At 43.7% G+C, this 16,429-nt stretch overlaps 1 protein-coding gene across 1 annotated transcript in view; it reads right to left on the reverse strand.

Annotated features, from left to right (window-relative positions):
* Positions 1–16,429, reverse strand: part of LOC139204819 (mucin-2-like) — a 42,340-nt gene that overhangs the window by 6,175 nt on the left and 19,736 nt on the right. Inside the window, exons 30-39 of the mRNA XM_070834829.1 lie at positions 15,587–16,126; positions 13,394–14,887; positions 7,373–12,037; positions 6,230–6,577; positions 5,174–5,485; positions 3,138–3,412; positions 2,180–2,351; positions 1,095–1,342; positions 776–959; positions 12–219 (exon numbers count right to left, since the gene is read on the reverse strand). Of these exons, the coding sequence (XP_070690930.1) occupies positions 12–219; positions 776–959; positions 1,095–1,342; positions 2,180–2,351; positions 3,138–3,412; positions 5,174–5,485; positions 6,230–6,577; positions 7,373–12,037; positions 13,394–14,887; positions 15,587–16,126 (8,446 nt within the window). The remainder of the gene's footprint in view (positions 1–11; positions 220–775; positions 960–1,094; positions 1,343–2,179; positions 2,352–3,137; positions 3,413–5,173; positions 5,486–6,229; positions 6,578–7,372; positions 12,038–13,393; positions 14,888–15,586; positions 16,127–16,429) is intronic.

The following is a 16,429-nucleotide window of genomic DNA, read 5'->3' on the forward strand; positions in this document are numbered from 1 at the left end:
GTCTCTCTCACCTGCTGGTGAGGAGATCACAGATGGCAGGTTTGCAAACGGGCGTTGTTGTTGTGTACGGTGGCTTTGTGGTGGACTTGGGCGTTGCCGTAGTACTTGGTGTGACACAGGGTGTACCTGGGACTTGCCACTGGCCTGCAGAGACTGGACAGCTTTCCTTTTGGCCGTTTGGAGAACGGCAGTCGTTGGACTGGGAGTTGTCACAAGTCCCTGGAAAAGGAGAGGCAGCAGGATGAAGGCCTCATACGAGAACCAGCGGTATGAACAAATTTGTCCCTAACAACTTTCTTGTCCACAAGTGGTCAAGACCTCTCATGCAAGTCATGTACAGATAGTTTGCCTTTCTTCATAATTTGAGTTAGAATGGCTTAATCTGAATGAATTTGGCGTTTAAATCTGAAACCAAACAGTAATAGTCTGTTCAACATATTATCATCGTCAAGGTTTGCCAAATTTCTGAGAGATTGTTCATTTTCATCTTTTAAATTATTTTTATTGGCATATTTTGACAAAGCAACTTCTATAGCTTAGTATTGTTGGAAAAATCTCTCTAACATCTCTGCGATTGTCCTGCCTTTGACTTTTAGAAAGATATTTTTAAGCATCTTATGTCATGTAGTCGAAACTATTCCCTCTATATATCTTGTCACAGTACCATGCTGGTCCGATGATACTGTTTCTTAGGGATTTAAAGAGTCTTTCTGGTTGTACCAGATCTGTACTTTAGCCTAACTGCAGGCTGACAAAAAGTGCTTTGGTAACTTACCACACTGTCCCTCAGTGTTCCCATGGAAGAGGGAATAAGGAATGTCAATGCTGAATGTGGAGCTCCTATAGACCACTTTTGTGTCAATCTCTGGTATCTCCAATGTTATCACCATATCTGTGCTAGTTAGGCGCAGGGCATTGTTGTAGTAGGCACCATAGACACGCTTCTGATTCACATACACCTGTAGGACAGGAAGGCAAAACTCACTGGAGAATACTGTGAACTTAACCCAGCAGCATGTCTAACTCCAATTGTGCCGTGCATCACAAAACTTGATTTAAATGAATGAGATACTGTCATGAAAACATTGTCTTACCACATTAACTGCTGATCCTGAAGTCTTCTGCTGTGTCAGAACTACCCTGTAGGATCCGTATGTAACAATGAGAGTCTGGGGACAGAATGTGCTGTCTTTGGGATCACAGTCATTGTTATTTAGTATAATGGTCAGGTTGTATTTAGTAATTATCTCTTTGACCAGGTAGTAAGCGCATTTCTTCTTGAAATTGTATGTTTTTCCATCAAATGTCATGTAATTGGATCCACTCCAGACACTGCACACACCTGCAGGATAAGAAGAACCACATATGGAAACATAAGAAGGCTATATTTGTTTATTCACAGTATCTACTACAGAATCAGAAGCAATGTTGATGTAATTTAGTGGATAGTCAGACGATGGCCCAAGAGATAGATTAGTAACTTTTTTATGTTTATCTGTTTTTTTTCTTTACCATTCTTCCTACAAATGTGATCCAATCTGAACCACATTTGAAGCTAACAGAATGAAAATGTAATTTTGTTTTGTGATATGCTTTACCATGTCCCTGTGATTGGCTGATAATATTTTATATGCATGGCCTTTTTGCCATAAACAGCTGTTATATCATGAATGAATCGTCAAAGGTGGCTGCATTTAGATGGCGTACACATTCTAACTACTCAGCGATCCTGCAAAACATGATGGCATTTCACATTTCACTGTGTGGATTTTTTTTTAACGCAGATTTGGATCCAAATACAAATGAAATATTTCCACACATTTATTATTATTACAATAACAAATGTACATAACACAGCGGATTGTGCTTGGCAGAAGTTTGCTCCCTTAGATTTACAGGGACTTTCATCATCTGTTTTTCAAGTGCAGATATGATACATTCTGCCCTAAATACACGCGTCCTATTCATCTAACTAATTTTAGTGAGTGTTAGCAAAGTGTATGATAAGTGACAAACAAAGTTAATAAGGTATTCTGCAGGATTTACTAAGGTCACACAAATTCTAACTGTCAGTTTTGGTGGGAAAAGTTCTCTGTCTTTAAAGACCAGCCACAAGGAAGGTTGAGGAGATTAAATATATTGACACAGATTGTGATGAAAGGATATATTTTCAACTTACATTCGCATTCATAGTGGAAGCAGCAACCGTTATCATCATAGACCTTGACAGGCTTGCGACTATTGGTACAAATAGTTTGTTTTTCAGTGGGACAGGGAGTCGATGTCTCTGTGATCTTTCCATTGATGCAGGTAGCAGTGGTGCAGTTGTTGACCACCCAGGAGTCTCCATTCTGAATGAGGATGGAGAAGCAGAAAGTCACACCAGAAACCATGGGTATGTAAAACAATAAAATGCAATCTGACTGATATCTTTAGACGTAGGGCTCCATCCTCTGTACCACTTCCAGTGCGTCTGAGGCATGCCAGACACATTTTTGCTCATTTCGTGGCCAGGCTATGGTGCACTCGGACGAAGGGTCACACCAGAAAAAATGCATTATCATACATTATGGGTGGGTGTGTTAGAGATGACAATCATGGCTAATTACATTCTCTACCCCGTCATGATGCACTGCTCTGCACTGACTTTAAAATTCCCATGGAGAGTTTTCCACAGCTGTTTGGGACATGCAATTTCAAATATAAATACATCACCTCAAATTTAAAATGTGGCTAGTATTTTGCGTGTCATTTTTCGGTTAAGTCGTGATTCAAATCAGTCAGATTTGGCTGGTTTGCATGCAAAAGTAATTGCTGAGCATCTGAGCATAACAGAATAACAACAGTCTATCAATCTTTGTATTACAAGTACGATCGTGGCAATAATCCACAAATAAAGTAGGATTATTATTTGGGGATAGTTTAAGATAGTAGGAAATAAAGTAAAGATTTTTAAAATAACTCAAAACTAACTTAACTTAATAACTTTTGTTTCTGGGAACACCACAAATGAAATTTACCCTAAACAATCACTATCACATAATTGTATGCATCACAGCCAGATGTTTTGGATAGAGACACAAGGAGATGGTTTGAACCAGACTCAAAAAAAAAAACACATTTTATCTATGCCACACCTTTTTTGGTGGATACACATCATTGCAGTCCAGCGTAGTTGTAGATGCAGTTGTCGATGGAGTGGAAGGGGTAGGGAGAGTTGTAATGGGAGGAACTGAGCTCGAAACTGTGGGCTTTGTAGTGGTGCTGGACACCACAGGGGTAGAACCTAGAGTCGTGCTTGGTTTCGGTGTTGTCGGACATGAAGTGGAATGTACCTCAACTTTACAAGATACATTGCAAATTGCAACAAAACACCACCCTGAGCCATCGGTGACATTGTACACCACGTCTCCTGTAAAAATCAGAGCAGAGATACAATTTTAATGTTTAATGATTAAGGATTAATGATTCCTAAACAAAATGAAGTGGCAGACAACAGGACAACAATCCGTGTTTCACTAATGGCTTAGAAAGAAGGGGTTTATTGTGAAAAGCTTGCACTGAATTAGCCTATGAATCATTAATAAATCGTTCCTGAATAACTTGACGACTAGAGGAGTTACAAAAAAAAGACAGATACAATAGGAAGATACTATATTATTAAATCATTAGGTAAATATAAGCTCCCGATTAGTGATTCCTGATAAACTCTGAATCAGTATCTGAGTGACACAAACAGTAATTATTTATTACTTAAACTCTATTTGTGAAATTAAAATGACTGAGTAGTTACGACATACTCCACATTACTTCATGTTAAACCTACCATTGCTTACCCTTTTGTGCCCCCAAAGCAAAGCATCATCATACGAAGCTTACCAGTAACTACATACAGTACACATCAGTGTTCTCGCCTACATGCCATGCTCTACACAGTTACACAAGACCAGATTCTTCAAGCAATGTCTGGGTCAAAGAAAACACAGCTCCATCCTAATTGCCTTAACTGCATCCACGTTTCTCTCACTTGCATATTTCCCTTGATTTGATAACAACAGATATTTAATGATGAATGATAAATGTATTATTTAGTCATGTGAACATAACAAGGATGACTTACAGACTCATATAATTGTGACAATGAAATTGTAATGTCAATTAACGAAGGTGTTTCATTATTTTGGAGATCTCACAAATTGCGTAGTTTACACTCCCTGTCATTTTTATGAGCCAATTCCTGAGCTGATTCCATGAAATCCTTAAATTAAATATGATCAAAAGATTTTATAAAGTCACTATTTTGTGTTAAAGAACAAATTGTGAATTCCTCAGTGAACTCTCAGGACCTACTCGTCATAATCATGAAGCAATCATGTGCCACTTTGCTTGAGGGTGCAAAAAAACAGGAGGTAATGGTAAGATAATCATTATGTAATGAGGTGCAACACAGTAGCTACTCAGTACGGTGCATCAAATAAGGGTGCACAGAAAGAGTAACTAATGATTAAGCAAGTAGTGATTAAGAATTCTGCTCATAAAGTGTTACAGTTAACTTCACATGACTCATGAAAAAAGTGGTCAGTATGAGGATTCACAGATAGACTATTTATGAACTTATCATGACCTAATGATTCATGAATACAGAAGCTCCAAGTATGTTGTCTGGTAATTCATTAGTATCTACTATATAGTTCTCTGGGACTATCTATCAACAACTCATTAATTAGGTTGTTTCTGACTACTACCAACAAGTTTTAGGTGAGCATTTAATGGGTGTGTTATATGTCTATTTGATAATGTCTCTGTATCTGAAAGTTATGCCATTTGTACAGTATGAATGTATGTATTTGTGAAAATGAATGCAAAACAATTAGTTGAGTCAAAATCTTTGGACAAAGATAGAGTTAACATGAAAATGAGAGGGAAACATGAATGCTGAAAAACAACAGAATCCAACGTGTAGTTGACAAGTGTGGATAATATAAAAACTAAGTTGTACGATGTTTTATCATTAGCAAGGACTTACACATAGACATCAAAAATGAAAATACCCTGCTATCTACTCTCTGTAAGAGACTGAATATATTACATAGATTCCTGCAACATCTGTCCTTTGACATAATAGTGAATGAAATAAGATAAATGTAAAAATGGAAAATGGAAAATCACTTACCAGGACGATAAGAAGTTCCATTAAGATTGCAGGCACATAATGTTGCAGTTGTGGTAAACTGTGATTGTGTGGGAACAAAGGTGGTTCGGGCTGGTCCAGAAGTGCTTGCAGTGGTTGTGAAATCACCTGGTAGTGTCTGTGTTATTGGGCCAATAGAAGTTGTAGCTGTTGCTGTGGTTCCTTTTGTTGCAGTAGAAGGCTTAATAGTCGTCGTTTTCAAAACAGAAGGTTCGGTAATTACAGTTGTTGTTTGTGGTTTTCCTGTGACTACACTAATTGTAGTTTCAACTACAGTTGTGGTAGACGTTGTTACTGGACCAGTGGTGCCGGTAGGTGGTTTTTTGGTCTCACCACTTCCAGTTGTTGCCTCTGATGTGGTTGTTTCTACAGGCTTGGTTGTTGTTCCCTTTGTTGTTGTTGATGGCACTTTAGTAGTTGTGGTACCAACAGTTGGTTTTGATGTTACTACTGTTGTCTCTGGGCTTGCTGTCGTGACACCTGGCACTGAAGTTGTAGTTTCAAGGACAGTTGTGGCAGATGTTGTTACTGGGCCAGTGGTGCCTGTAGGTGGTTTTGTGGTCTTAACACCTACAGTTGTTGCCTCTGATGTGGTTGTTTCTACAGGCTTGGCTGTGGTTCCCTTTGTTGTCGTTGATGGCACTTTAGTAGTTGTGGTACCAACAGATGGTTTTGATGTTACTACTGTTGTCTCTGGGCTTGCTGTCGTGACACCTGGCACTGAGGTTGTAGTCTCAACGATACTAGTGGTAGATGTTGTTACTGGACCAGTGGTGCCGGTAGGTGGTTTTTTGGTCTCAACACTTCCAGTTGTTGCCTCTGATGTGGTTGTTTCTACAGGCTTGGCTGTGGTTCCCTTTGCTGTCGTTGATGGCACTTTAGTAGTTGTGGTACCAACAGATGGTTTTGATGTTACTACTGTTGTCTCTGGGCTTGCTGTCGTGACACCTGGCACTGAAGTTGTAGTCTCAACGATACTAGTGGTAGACGTTGTTACTGGACCAGTGGTGCCTGTAGGTGGTTTTGTGGTCTTAACACCTACAGTTGTTGCCTCTGATGTGGTTGTTTCTACAGGCTTGGCTGTTGTTCCTGTTGTTGTCGTTGATGGCACTTTAGTAGTTGTGGTACCAACAGATGGTTTTGATGTTACTACTGTTGTCTCTGGGCTTGCTGTCGTGACACTTGGCACTGAAGTTGTAGTTTCAAGGACAGTTGTGGTAGATGTTGTCACTGGGCCAGTGGTGCCTGTAGGTGGTTTTTTGGTCTCAACACTTCCAGTTGTTGCCTCTGATGTGGTTGTTTCTACAGGCTTGGCTGTGGTTCCCTTTGTTGTCGTTGATGGCACTTTAGTAGTTGTAGTACCAACAGTTGGTTTTGATGTTACTACTGTTGTCTCTGGGCTTGCTGTCGTGACACCTGGCACTGAAGTTGTAGTCTCAGCGATACTAGTGGTAGATGTTGTTGCTGGACCAGTGGTGCCTGTAGGTGGTTTTGTGGTCTTAACACCTACAGTTGTTGACTCTGATGTGGTTGTTTCTACAGGCTTGGCTGTGGTTCCCTTTGTTGTCGTTGATGGCACTTTAGTAGTTGTGGTACCAACAGTTGGTTTTGATGTTACTACTGTTGTCTCTGGGCTTGCTGTCGTGACACCTGGCACCGAAGTTGTAGTCTCAACGATACTAGTGGTAGATGTTGTCACTGGACCAGTGGTGCCTGTAGGTGGTTTTGTGGTCTTAACACCTACAGTTGTTGCCTCTGATGTGGTTGTTTCTACAGGCTTGGCTGTGGTTCCCTTTGTTGTCGTTGATGGCACTTTAGTAGTTGTGGTACCAACAGATGGTTTTGATGTTACTACTGTTGTCTCTGGGCTTGCTGTCGTGACACCTGGCACCGAAGTTGTAGTCTCAACGATACTAGTGGTAGATGTTGTTACTGGACCAGTGGTGCCTGTAGGTGGTTTTGTGGTCTTAACACCTACAGTTGTTGCCTCTGATATGGTTGTTTCTACAGGCTTGGCTGTGGTTCCCTTTGTTGTCGTTGATGGCACTTTAGTAGTTGTGGTACCAACAGATGGTTTTGATGTTACTACTGTTGTCTCTGGGCTTGCTGTCGTGACACCTGGCACTGAAGTTGTAGTCTCAACGATACTAGTGGTAGACGTTGTTGCTGGACCAGTGGTGCCTGTAGGTGGTTTTGTGGTCTTAACACCTACAGTTGTTGCCTCTGATGTGGTTGTTTCTACAGGCTTGGCTGTGGTTCCCTTTGTTGTCGTTGATGGCACTTTAGTAGTTGTGGTACCAACAGATGGTTTTGATGTTACTACTGTTGTCTCTGGGCTTGCTGTCGTAACACCTGGCACTGAAGTTGTAGTCTCAACGATACTAGTGGTAGACGTTGTTACTGGACCAGTGGTGCCTGTAGGTGGTTTTGTGGTCTTAACACCTACAGTTGTTGCCTCTGATGTGGTTGTTTCTACAGGCTTGGCTGTGGTTCCCTTTGTTGTCGTTGATGGCACTTTAGTGGTTGTAGTACCAACAGTTGGTTTTGATGTTACTACTGTTGTTTCTGGGCTTGCTGTTGTGACACCTGGCACTGAAGTTGTAGTCTCAACGATACTAGTGGTAGATGTTGTTACTGGACCAGTGGTGCCTGTAGGTGGTTTTGTGGTCTTAACACCTACAGTTGTTGCCTCTGATGTGGTTGTTTCTACAGGCTTGGCTGTGGTTCCCTTTGTTGTCGTTGATGGCACTTTAGTAGTTGTAGTACCAACAGTTGATTTTGATGTTACTACTGTTGTCTCTGGGCTTGCTGTCGTGACACCTGGCACCGAAGTTGTAGTCTCAACGATACTAGTGGTAGATGTTGTTACTGGACCAGTGGTGCCTGTAGGTGGTTTTGTGGTCTTAACACCTACAGTTGTTGCCTCTGATGTGGTTGTTTCTACAGGCTTGGCTGTGGTTCCCTTTGTTGTCGTTGATGGCACTTTAGTAGTTGTGGTACCAACAGTTGGTTTTGATGTTACTACTGTTGTCTCTGGGCTTGCTGTCGTGACACCTGGCACCGAAGTTGTAGTCTCAACGATACTAGTGGTAGACGTTGTTACTGGACCAGTGGTGCCTGTAGGTGGTTTTGTGGTCTTAACACCTACAGTTGTTGCCTCTGATGTGGTTGTTTCTACAGGCTTGGCTGTGGTTCCCTTTGTTGTCGTTGATGGCACTTTAGTAGTTGTGGTACCAACAGTTGGTTTTGATGTTACTACTGTTGTCTCTGGGCTTGCTGTCGTGACACCTGGCACTGAAGTTGTAGTCTCAACGATACTAGTGGTAGATGTTGTCACTGGACCAGTGGTGCCTGTAGGTGGTTTTGTGGTCTTAACACCTACAGTTGTTGCCTCTGATGTGGTTGTTTCTACAGGCTTGGCTGTGGTTCCCTTTGTTGTCGTTGATGGCACTTTAGTAGTTGTGGTACCAACAATTGGTTTTGATGTTACTACTGTTGTCTCTGGGCTTGCTGTCGTGACACCTGGCACCGAAGTTGTAGTCTCAACGATACTAGTGGTAGATGTTGTTACTGGACCAGTGGTGCCTGTAGGTGGTTTTGTGGTCTTAACACCTACAGTTGTTGCCTCTGATGTGGTTGTTTCTACAGGCTTGGCTGTGGTTCCCTTTGTTGTCGTTGATGGCACTTTAGTAGTTGTGGTACCAACAGATGGTTTTGATGTTACTACTGTTGTCTCTGGGCTTGCTGTCGTGACACCTGGCACCGAAGTTGTAGTCTCAACGATACTAGTGGTAGATGTTGTCACTGGACCAGTGGTGCCTGTAGGTGGTTTTGTGGTCTTAACACCTACAGTTGTTGCCTCTGATGTGGTTGTTTCTACAGGCTTGGCTGTGGTTCCCTTTGTTGTCGTTGATGGCACTTTAGTAGTTGTGGTACCAACAATTGGTTTTGATGTTACTACTGTTGTCTCTGGGCTTGCTGTCGTGACACCTGGCACCGAAGTTGTAGTCTCAACGATACTAGTGGTAGATGTTGTTACTGGACCAGTGGTGCCTGTAGGTGGTTTTGTGGTCTTAACACCTACAGTTGTTGCCTCTGATGTGGTTGTTTCTACAGGCTTGGCTGTGGTTCCCTTTGTTGTCGTTGATGGCACTTTAGTAGTTGTGGTACCAACAGATGGTTTTGATGTTACTACTGTTGTCTCTGGGCTTGCTGTCGTGACACCTGGCACCGAAGTTGTAGTCTCAACGATACTAGTGGTAGATGTTGTCACTGGACCAGTGGTGCCTGTAGGTGGTTTTGTGGTCTTAACACCTACAGTTGTTGCCTCTGATGTGGTTGTTTCTACAGGCTTGGCTGTGGTTCCCTTTGTTGTCGTTGATGGCACTTTAGTAGTTGTGGTACCAACAATTGGTTTTGATGTTACTACTGTTGTCTCTGGGCTTGCTGTCGTGACACCTGGCACTGAAGTTGTAGTCTCAACTATACTAGTGGTAGATGTTGTTACTGGACCAGTGGTGCCTGTAGGTGGTTTTGTGGTCTTAACACCTACAGTTGTTGCCTCTGATGTGGTTGTTTCTACAGGCTTGACTGTGGTTCCCTTTGTTGTTGTTGATGGCACTTTAGTAGTTGTGGTACCAACAGATGGTTTTGATGTTACTACTGTTGTCTCTGGGCTTGCTGTCGTGACACCTGGCACCGAAGTTGTAGTCTCAACGATACTAGTGGTAGATGTTGTCACTGGACCAGTGGTGCCTGTAGGTGGTTTTGTGGTCTTAACACCTACAGTTGTTGCCTCTGATGTGGTTGTTTCTACAGGCTTGGCTGTGGTTCCCTTTGTTGTCGTTGATGGCACTTTAGTAGTTGTGGTACCAACAGATGGTTTTGATGTTACTACTGTTGTCTCTGGGCTTGCTGTCGTGACACCTGGCACTGAAGTTGTAGTCTCAACGATACTAGTGGTAGACGTTGTTACTGGACCAGTGGTGCCTGTAGGTGGTTTTGTGGTCTTAACACCTACAGTTGTTGCCTCTGATGTGGTTGTTTCTACAGGCTTGGCTGTGGTTCCCTTTGTTGTCGTTGATGGCACTTTAGTAGTTGTGGTACCAACAGATGGTTTTGATGTTACTACTGTTGTCTCTGGGCTTGCTGTCGTGACACCTGGCACTGAAGTTGTAGTCTCAACGATACTAGTGGTAGACGTTGTTACTGGACCAGTGGTGCCTGTAGGTGGTTTTGTGGTCTTAACACCTACAGTTGTTGCCTCTGATGTGGTTGTTTCTACAGGCTTGGCTGTGGTTCCCTTTGTTGTCGTTGATGGCACTTTAGTAGTTGTGGTACCAACAGATGGTTTTGATGTTACTACTGTTGTCTCTGGGCTTGCTGTCGTGACACCTGGCACTGAAGTTGTAGTCTCAACGATACTAGTGGTAGACGTTGTTACTGGACCAGTGGTGCCTGTAGGTGGTTTTGTGGTCTTAACACCTACAGTTGTTGCCTCTGATGTGGTTGTTTCTACAGGCTTGGCTGTGGTTCCCTTTGTTGTCGTTGATGGCACTTTAGTAGTTGTGGTACCAACAGATGGTTTTGATGTTACTACTGTTGTCTCTGGGCTTGCTGTCGTGACACCTGGCACCGAAGTTGTAGTCTCAACGATACTAGTGGTAGATGTTGTCACTGGACCAGTGGTGCCTGTAGGTGGTTTTGTGGTCTTAACACCTACAGTTGTTGCCTCTGATGTGGTTGTTTCTACAGGCTTGGCTGTGGTTCCCTTTGTTGTCGTTGATGGCACTTTAGTAGTTGTGGTACCAACAATTGGTTTTGATGTTACTACTGTTGTCTCTGGGCTTGCTGTCGTGACACCTGGCACTGAAGTTGTAGTCTCAACTATACTAGTGGTAGATGTTGTTACTGGACCAGTGGTGCCTGTAGGTGGTTTTGTGGTCTTAACACCTACAGTTGTTGCCTCTGATGTGGTTGTTTCTACAGGCTTGACTGTGGTTCCCTTTGTTGTTGTTGATGGCACTTTAGTAGTTGTGGTACCAACAGATGGTTTTGATGTTACTACTGTTGTCTCTGGGCTTGCTGTCGTGACACCTGGCACCGAAGTTGTAGTCTCAACGATACTAGTGGTAGATGTTGTCACTGGACCAGTGGTGCCTGTAGGTGGTTTTGTGGTCTTAACACCTACAGTTGTTGCCTCTGATGTGGTTGTTTCTACAGGCTTGGCTGTGGTTCCCTTTGTTGTCGTTGATGGCACTTTAGTAGTTGTGGTACCAACAGATGGTTTTGATGTTACTACTGTTGTCTCTGGGCTTGCTGTCGTGACACCTGGCACTGAAGTTGTAGTCTCAACGATACTAGTGGTAGACGTTGTTACTGGACCAGTGGTGCCTGTAGGTGGTTTTGTGGTCTTAACACCTACAGTTGTTGCCTCTGATGTGGTTGTTTCTACAGGCTTGGCTGTGGTTCCCTTTGTTGTCGTTGATGGCACTTTAGTAGTTGTGGTACCAACAGATGGTTTTGATGTTACTACTGTTGTCTCTGGGCTTGCTGTCGTGACACCTGGCACTGAAGTTGTAGTCTCAACTATACTAGTGGTAGATGTTGTTACTGGACCAGTGGTGCCTGTAGGTGGTTTTGTGGTCTTAACACCTACAGTTGTTGCCTCTGATGTGGTTGTTTCTACAGGCTTGACTGTGGTTCCCTTTGTTGTTGTTGATGGCACTTTAGTAGTTGTGGTACCAACAGATGGTTTTGATGTTACTACTGTTGTCTCTGGGCTTGCTGTCGTGACACCTGGCACCGAAGTTGTAGTCTCAACGATACTAGTGGTAGATGTTGTCACTGGACCAGTGGTGCCTGTAGGTGGTTTTGTGGTCTTAACACCTACAGTTGTTGCCTCTGATGTGGTTGTTTCTACAGGCTTGGCTGTGGTTCCCTTTGTTGTCGTTGATGGCACTTTAGTAGTTGTGGTACCAACAGATGGTTTTGATGTTACTACTGTTGTCTCTGGGCTTGCTGTCGTGACACCTGGCACTGAAGTTGTAGTCTCAACGATACTAGTGGTAGACGTTGTTACTGGACCAGTGGTGCCTGTAGGTGGTTTTGTGGTCTTAACACCTACAGTTGTTGCCTCTGATGTGGTTGTTTCTACAGGCTTGGCTGTGGTTCCCTTTGTTGTCGTTGATGGCACTTTAGTAGTTGTGGTACCAACAGATGGTTTTGATGTTACTACTGTTGTCTCTGGGCTTGCTGTCGTGACACCTGGCACTGAAGTTGTAGTCTCAACGATACTAGTGGTAGACGTTGTTACTGGACCAGTGGTGCCTGTAGGTGGTTTTGTGGTCTTAACACCTACAGTTGTTGCCTCTGATGTGGTTGTTTCTACAGGCTTGGCTGTGGTTCCCTTTGTTGTCGTTGATGGCACTTTAGTAGTTGTGGTACCAACAGATGGTTTTGATGTTACTACTGTTGTCTCTGGGCTTGCTGTCGTGACACCTGGCACTGAAGTTGTAGTCTCAACGATACTAGTGGTAGACGTTGTTACTGGACCAGTGGTGCCTGTAGGTGGTTTTGTGGTCTTAACACCTACAGTTGTTGCCTCTGATGTGGTTGTTTCTACAGGCTTGGCTGTGGTTCCCTTTGTTGTCGTTGATGGCACTTTAGTAGTTGTGGTACCAACAGATGGTTTTGATGTTACTACTGTTGTCTCTGGGCTTGCTGTCGTGACACCTGGCACCGAAGTTGTAGTCTCAACGATACTAGTGGTAGATGTTGTCACTGGACCAGTGGTGCCTGTAGGTGGTTTTGTGGTCTTAACACCTACAGTTGTTGCCTCTGATGTGGTTGTTTCTACAGGCTTGGCTGTGGTTCCCTTTGTTGTCGTTGATGGCACTTTAGTAGTTGTGGTACCAACAATTGGTTTTGATGTTACTACTGTTGTCTCTGGGCTTGCTGTCGTGACACCTGGCACCGAAGTTGTAGTCTCAACGATACTAGTGGTAGATGTTGTCACTGGACCAGTGGTGCCTGTAGGTGGTTTTGTGGTCTTAACACCTACAGTTGTTGCCTCTGATGTGGTTGTTTCTACAGGCTTGGCTGTGGTTCCCTTTGTTGTCGTTGATGGCACTTTAGTAGTTGTGGTACCAACAGTTGGTTTTGATGTTACTACTGTTGTCTCTGGGCTTGCTGTCGTGACACCTGGCACCGAAGTTGTAGTCTCAACGATACTAGTGGTAGATGTTGTTACTGGACCAGTGGTGCCTGTAGGTGGTTTTGTGGTCTTAACACCTACAGTTGTTGCCTCTGATGTGGTTGTTTCTACAGGCTTGGCTGTGGTTCCCTTTGTTGTCGTTGATGGCACTTTAGTAGTTGTAGTACCAACAGTTGGTTTTGATGTTACTACTGTTGTCTCTGGGCTTGCTGTTGTGACACCTGGCACTGAAGTTGTAGTCTCAACGATACTAGTGGTAGATGTTGTTACTGGACCAGTGGTGCCTGTAGGTGGTTTTGTGGTCTTAACACCTACAGTTGTTGCCTCTGATGTGGTTGTTTCTACAGGCTTGGCTGTGGTTCCCTTTGTTGTCGTTGATGGCACTTTAGTAGTTGTAGTACCAACAGATGGTTTTGATGTTACTACTGTTGTCTCTGGGCTTGCTGTCGTGACACCTGGCACCGAAGTTGTAGTCTCAACGATACTAGTGGTAGATGTTGTTACTGGACCAGTGGTGCCTGTAGGTGGTTTTGTGGTCTTAACACCTACAGTTGTTGCCTCTGATGTGGTTGTTTCTACAGGCTTGGCTGTGGTTCCCTTTGTTGTCGTTGATGGCACTTTAGTAGTTGTGGTACCAACAGTTGGTTTTGATGTTACTACTGTTGTCTCTGGGCTTGCTGTCGTGACACCTGGCACCGAAGTTGTAGTCTCAACGATACTAGTGGTAGATGTTGTTACTGGACCAGTGGTGCCTGTAGGTGGTTTTGTGGTCTTAACACCTACAGTTGTTGCCTCTGATGTGGTTGTTTCTACAGGCTTGGCTGTGGTTCCCTTTGTTGTCGTTGATGGCACTTTAGTAGTTGCGGTACCAACAGATGGTTTTGATGTTACTACTGTTGTCTCTGGGCTTGCTGTCGTGACACCTGGCACTGAAGTTGTAGTCTCAACGATACTAGTGGTAGACGTTGTTACTGGACCAGTGGTGCCTGTAGGTGGTTTTGTGGTCTTAACACCTACAGTTGTTGCCTCTGATGTGGTTGTTTCTACAGGCTTGGCTGTGGTTCCCTTTGTTGTCGTTGATGGCACTTTAGTAGTTGTAGTACCAACAGTTGGTTTTGATGTTACTACTGTTGTCTCTGGGCTTGCTGTCGTGACACCTGGCACCGAAGTTGTAGTCTCAACGATACTAGTGGTAGATGTTGTTACTGGACCAGTGGTGCCTGTAGGTGGTTTTGTGGTCTTAACACCTACAGTTGTTGCCTCTGATGTGGTTGTTTCTACAGGCTTGGCTGTGGTTCCCTTTGTTGTCGTTGATGGCACTTTAGTAGTTGTGGTACCAACAGATGGTTTTGATGTTACTACTGTTGTCTCTGGGCTTGCTGTCGTGACACCTGGCACTGAAGTTGTAGTCTCAACGATACTAGTGGTAGATGTTGTTACTGGACCAGTGGTGCCTGTAGGTGGTTTTGTGGTCTTAACACCTACAGTTGTTGCCTCTGATGTGGTTGTTTCTACAGGCTTGGCTGTGGTTCCCTTTGTTGTCGTTGATGGCACTTTAGTAGTTGTAGTACCAACAGTTGGTTTTGATGTTACTACTGTTGTCTCTGGGCTTGCTGTCGTGACACCTGGCACTGAAGTTGTAGTCTCAACGATACTAGTGGTAGATGTTGTTACTGGACCAGTGGTGCCTGTAGGTGGTTTTGTGGTCTTAACACCTACAGTTGTTGCCTCTGATGTGGTTGTTTCTACAGGCTTGGCTGTGGTTCCCTTTGTTGTCGTTGATGGCACTTTAGTAGTTGTAGTACCAACAGTTGATTTTGATGTTACTACTGTTGTCTCTGGGCTTGCTGTCGTGACACCTGGCACCGAAGTTGTAGTCTCAACGATACTGGTGGTAGACGTTGTTACTGGAGCAGTGGTGCCTGTAGGTGGTATTTTGGTCTTAACAGTTTCAGTAGTTGCCTCTGATGTAGTTGTTTCAATAGGTTTGGCTGTAGTTCCTGTTGTTGCAGTAGAAGCGTTAATAGTTGTTGTTTGTGGTTCTCTTGTGACGCCAACACCTGAAGTTATTTGACTTGTTGTAGTGATACCTACAACTGAGGTTGTTGTTTCAACACCAGTTGTGGTAGACGTTGTCAATGGGCCAGTGGTGCCGGTAGGTGGTATTTTGGTCTCAACACTTCCAGTTGTTGCCTCTGATGTGGTTGTTTCTACAGGCTTGGCTGTTGTTCCTGTTGTTGTCGTTGATGGCACTTTAGTAGTTGTGGTACCAACAGATGGTTTTGATGTTACTACTGTTGTCTCTGGGCTTGCTGTCGTGACACCTGGCACTGAAGTTGTAGTTTCAAGGACAGTTGTGGTAGATGTTGTCACTGGGCCAGTGGTGCCTGTAGGTGGTTTTTTGGTCTCAACACTTCCAGTTGTTGCCTCTGATGTGGTTGTTTCTACAGGCTTGGCTGTGGTTCCCTTTGTTGTCGTTGATGGCACTTTAGTAGTTGTGGTACCAACAGATGGTTTTGATGTTACTACTGTTGTCTCTGGGCTTGCTGTCGTGACACCTGGCACTGAAGTTGTAGTTTCAAGGACAGTTGTGGTAGATGTTGTCACTGGGCCAGTGGTGCCTGTAGGTGGTTTTTTGGTCTCAACACTTCCAGTTGTTGCCTCTGATGTGGTTGTTTCTACAGGCTTGGCTGTGGTTCCCTTTGTTGTCGTTGATGGCACTTTAGTAGTTGTGGTACCAACAGATGGTTTTGAAGTTACCACTGTTGTCTCTGGGCTTGCTGTTGTGACACCTGGCACTGAAGTTGTAGTCTCAACGATACTGGTGGTAGATGTTGTTACTGGAGCAGTGGTGCCTGTAGGTGGTATTTTGGTCTTAACAGTTTCAGTAGTTGCCTCTGATGTAGTTTTTTCAATAGGTTTGGCTGTAGTTCCTGTTGTTGCAGTAGAAGTGTTAATAGTTGTTGTTTGTGGTTCTCTTGTGACGCCAACACCTGAAGTTATTTGACTTGTTGTAGTTTCAA

Source organism: Pempheris klunzingeri, chromosome 1 (genome assembly GCF_042242105.1).
Source record: "Pempheris klunzingeri isolate RE-2024b chromosome 1, fPemKlu1.hap1, whole genome shotgun sequence".
NCBI classification, from domain to species: domain Eukaryota; kingdom Metazoa; phylum Chordata; class Actinopteri; order Acropomatiformes; family Pempheridae; genus Pempheris; species Pempheris klunzingeri.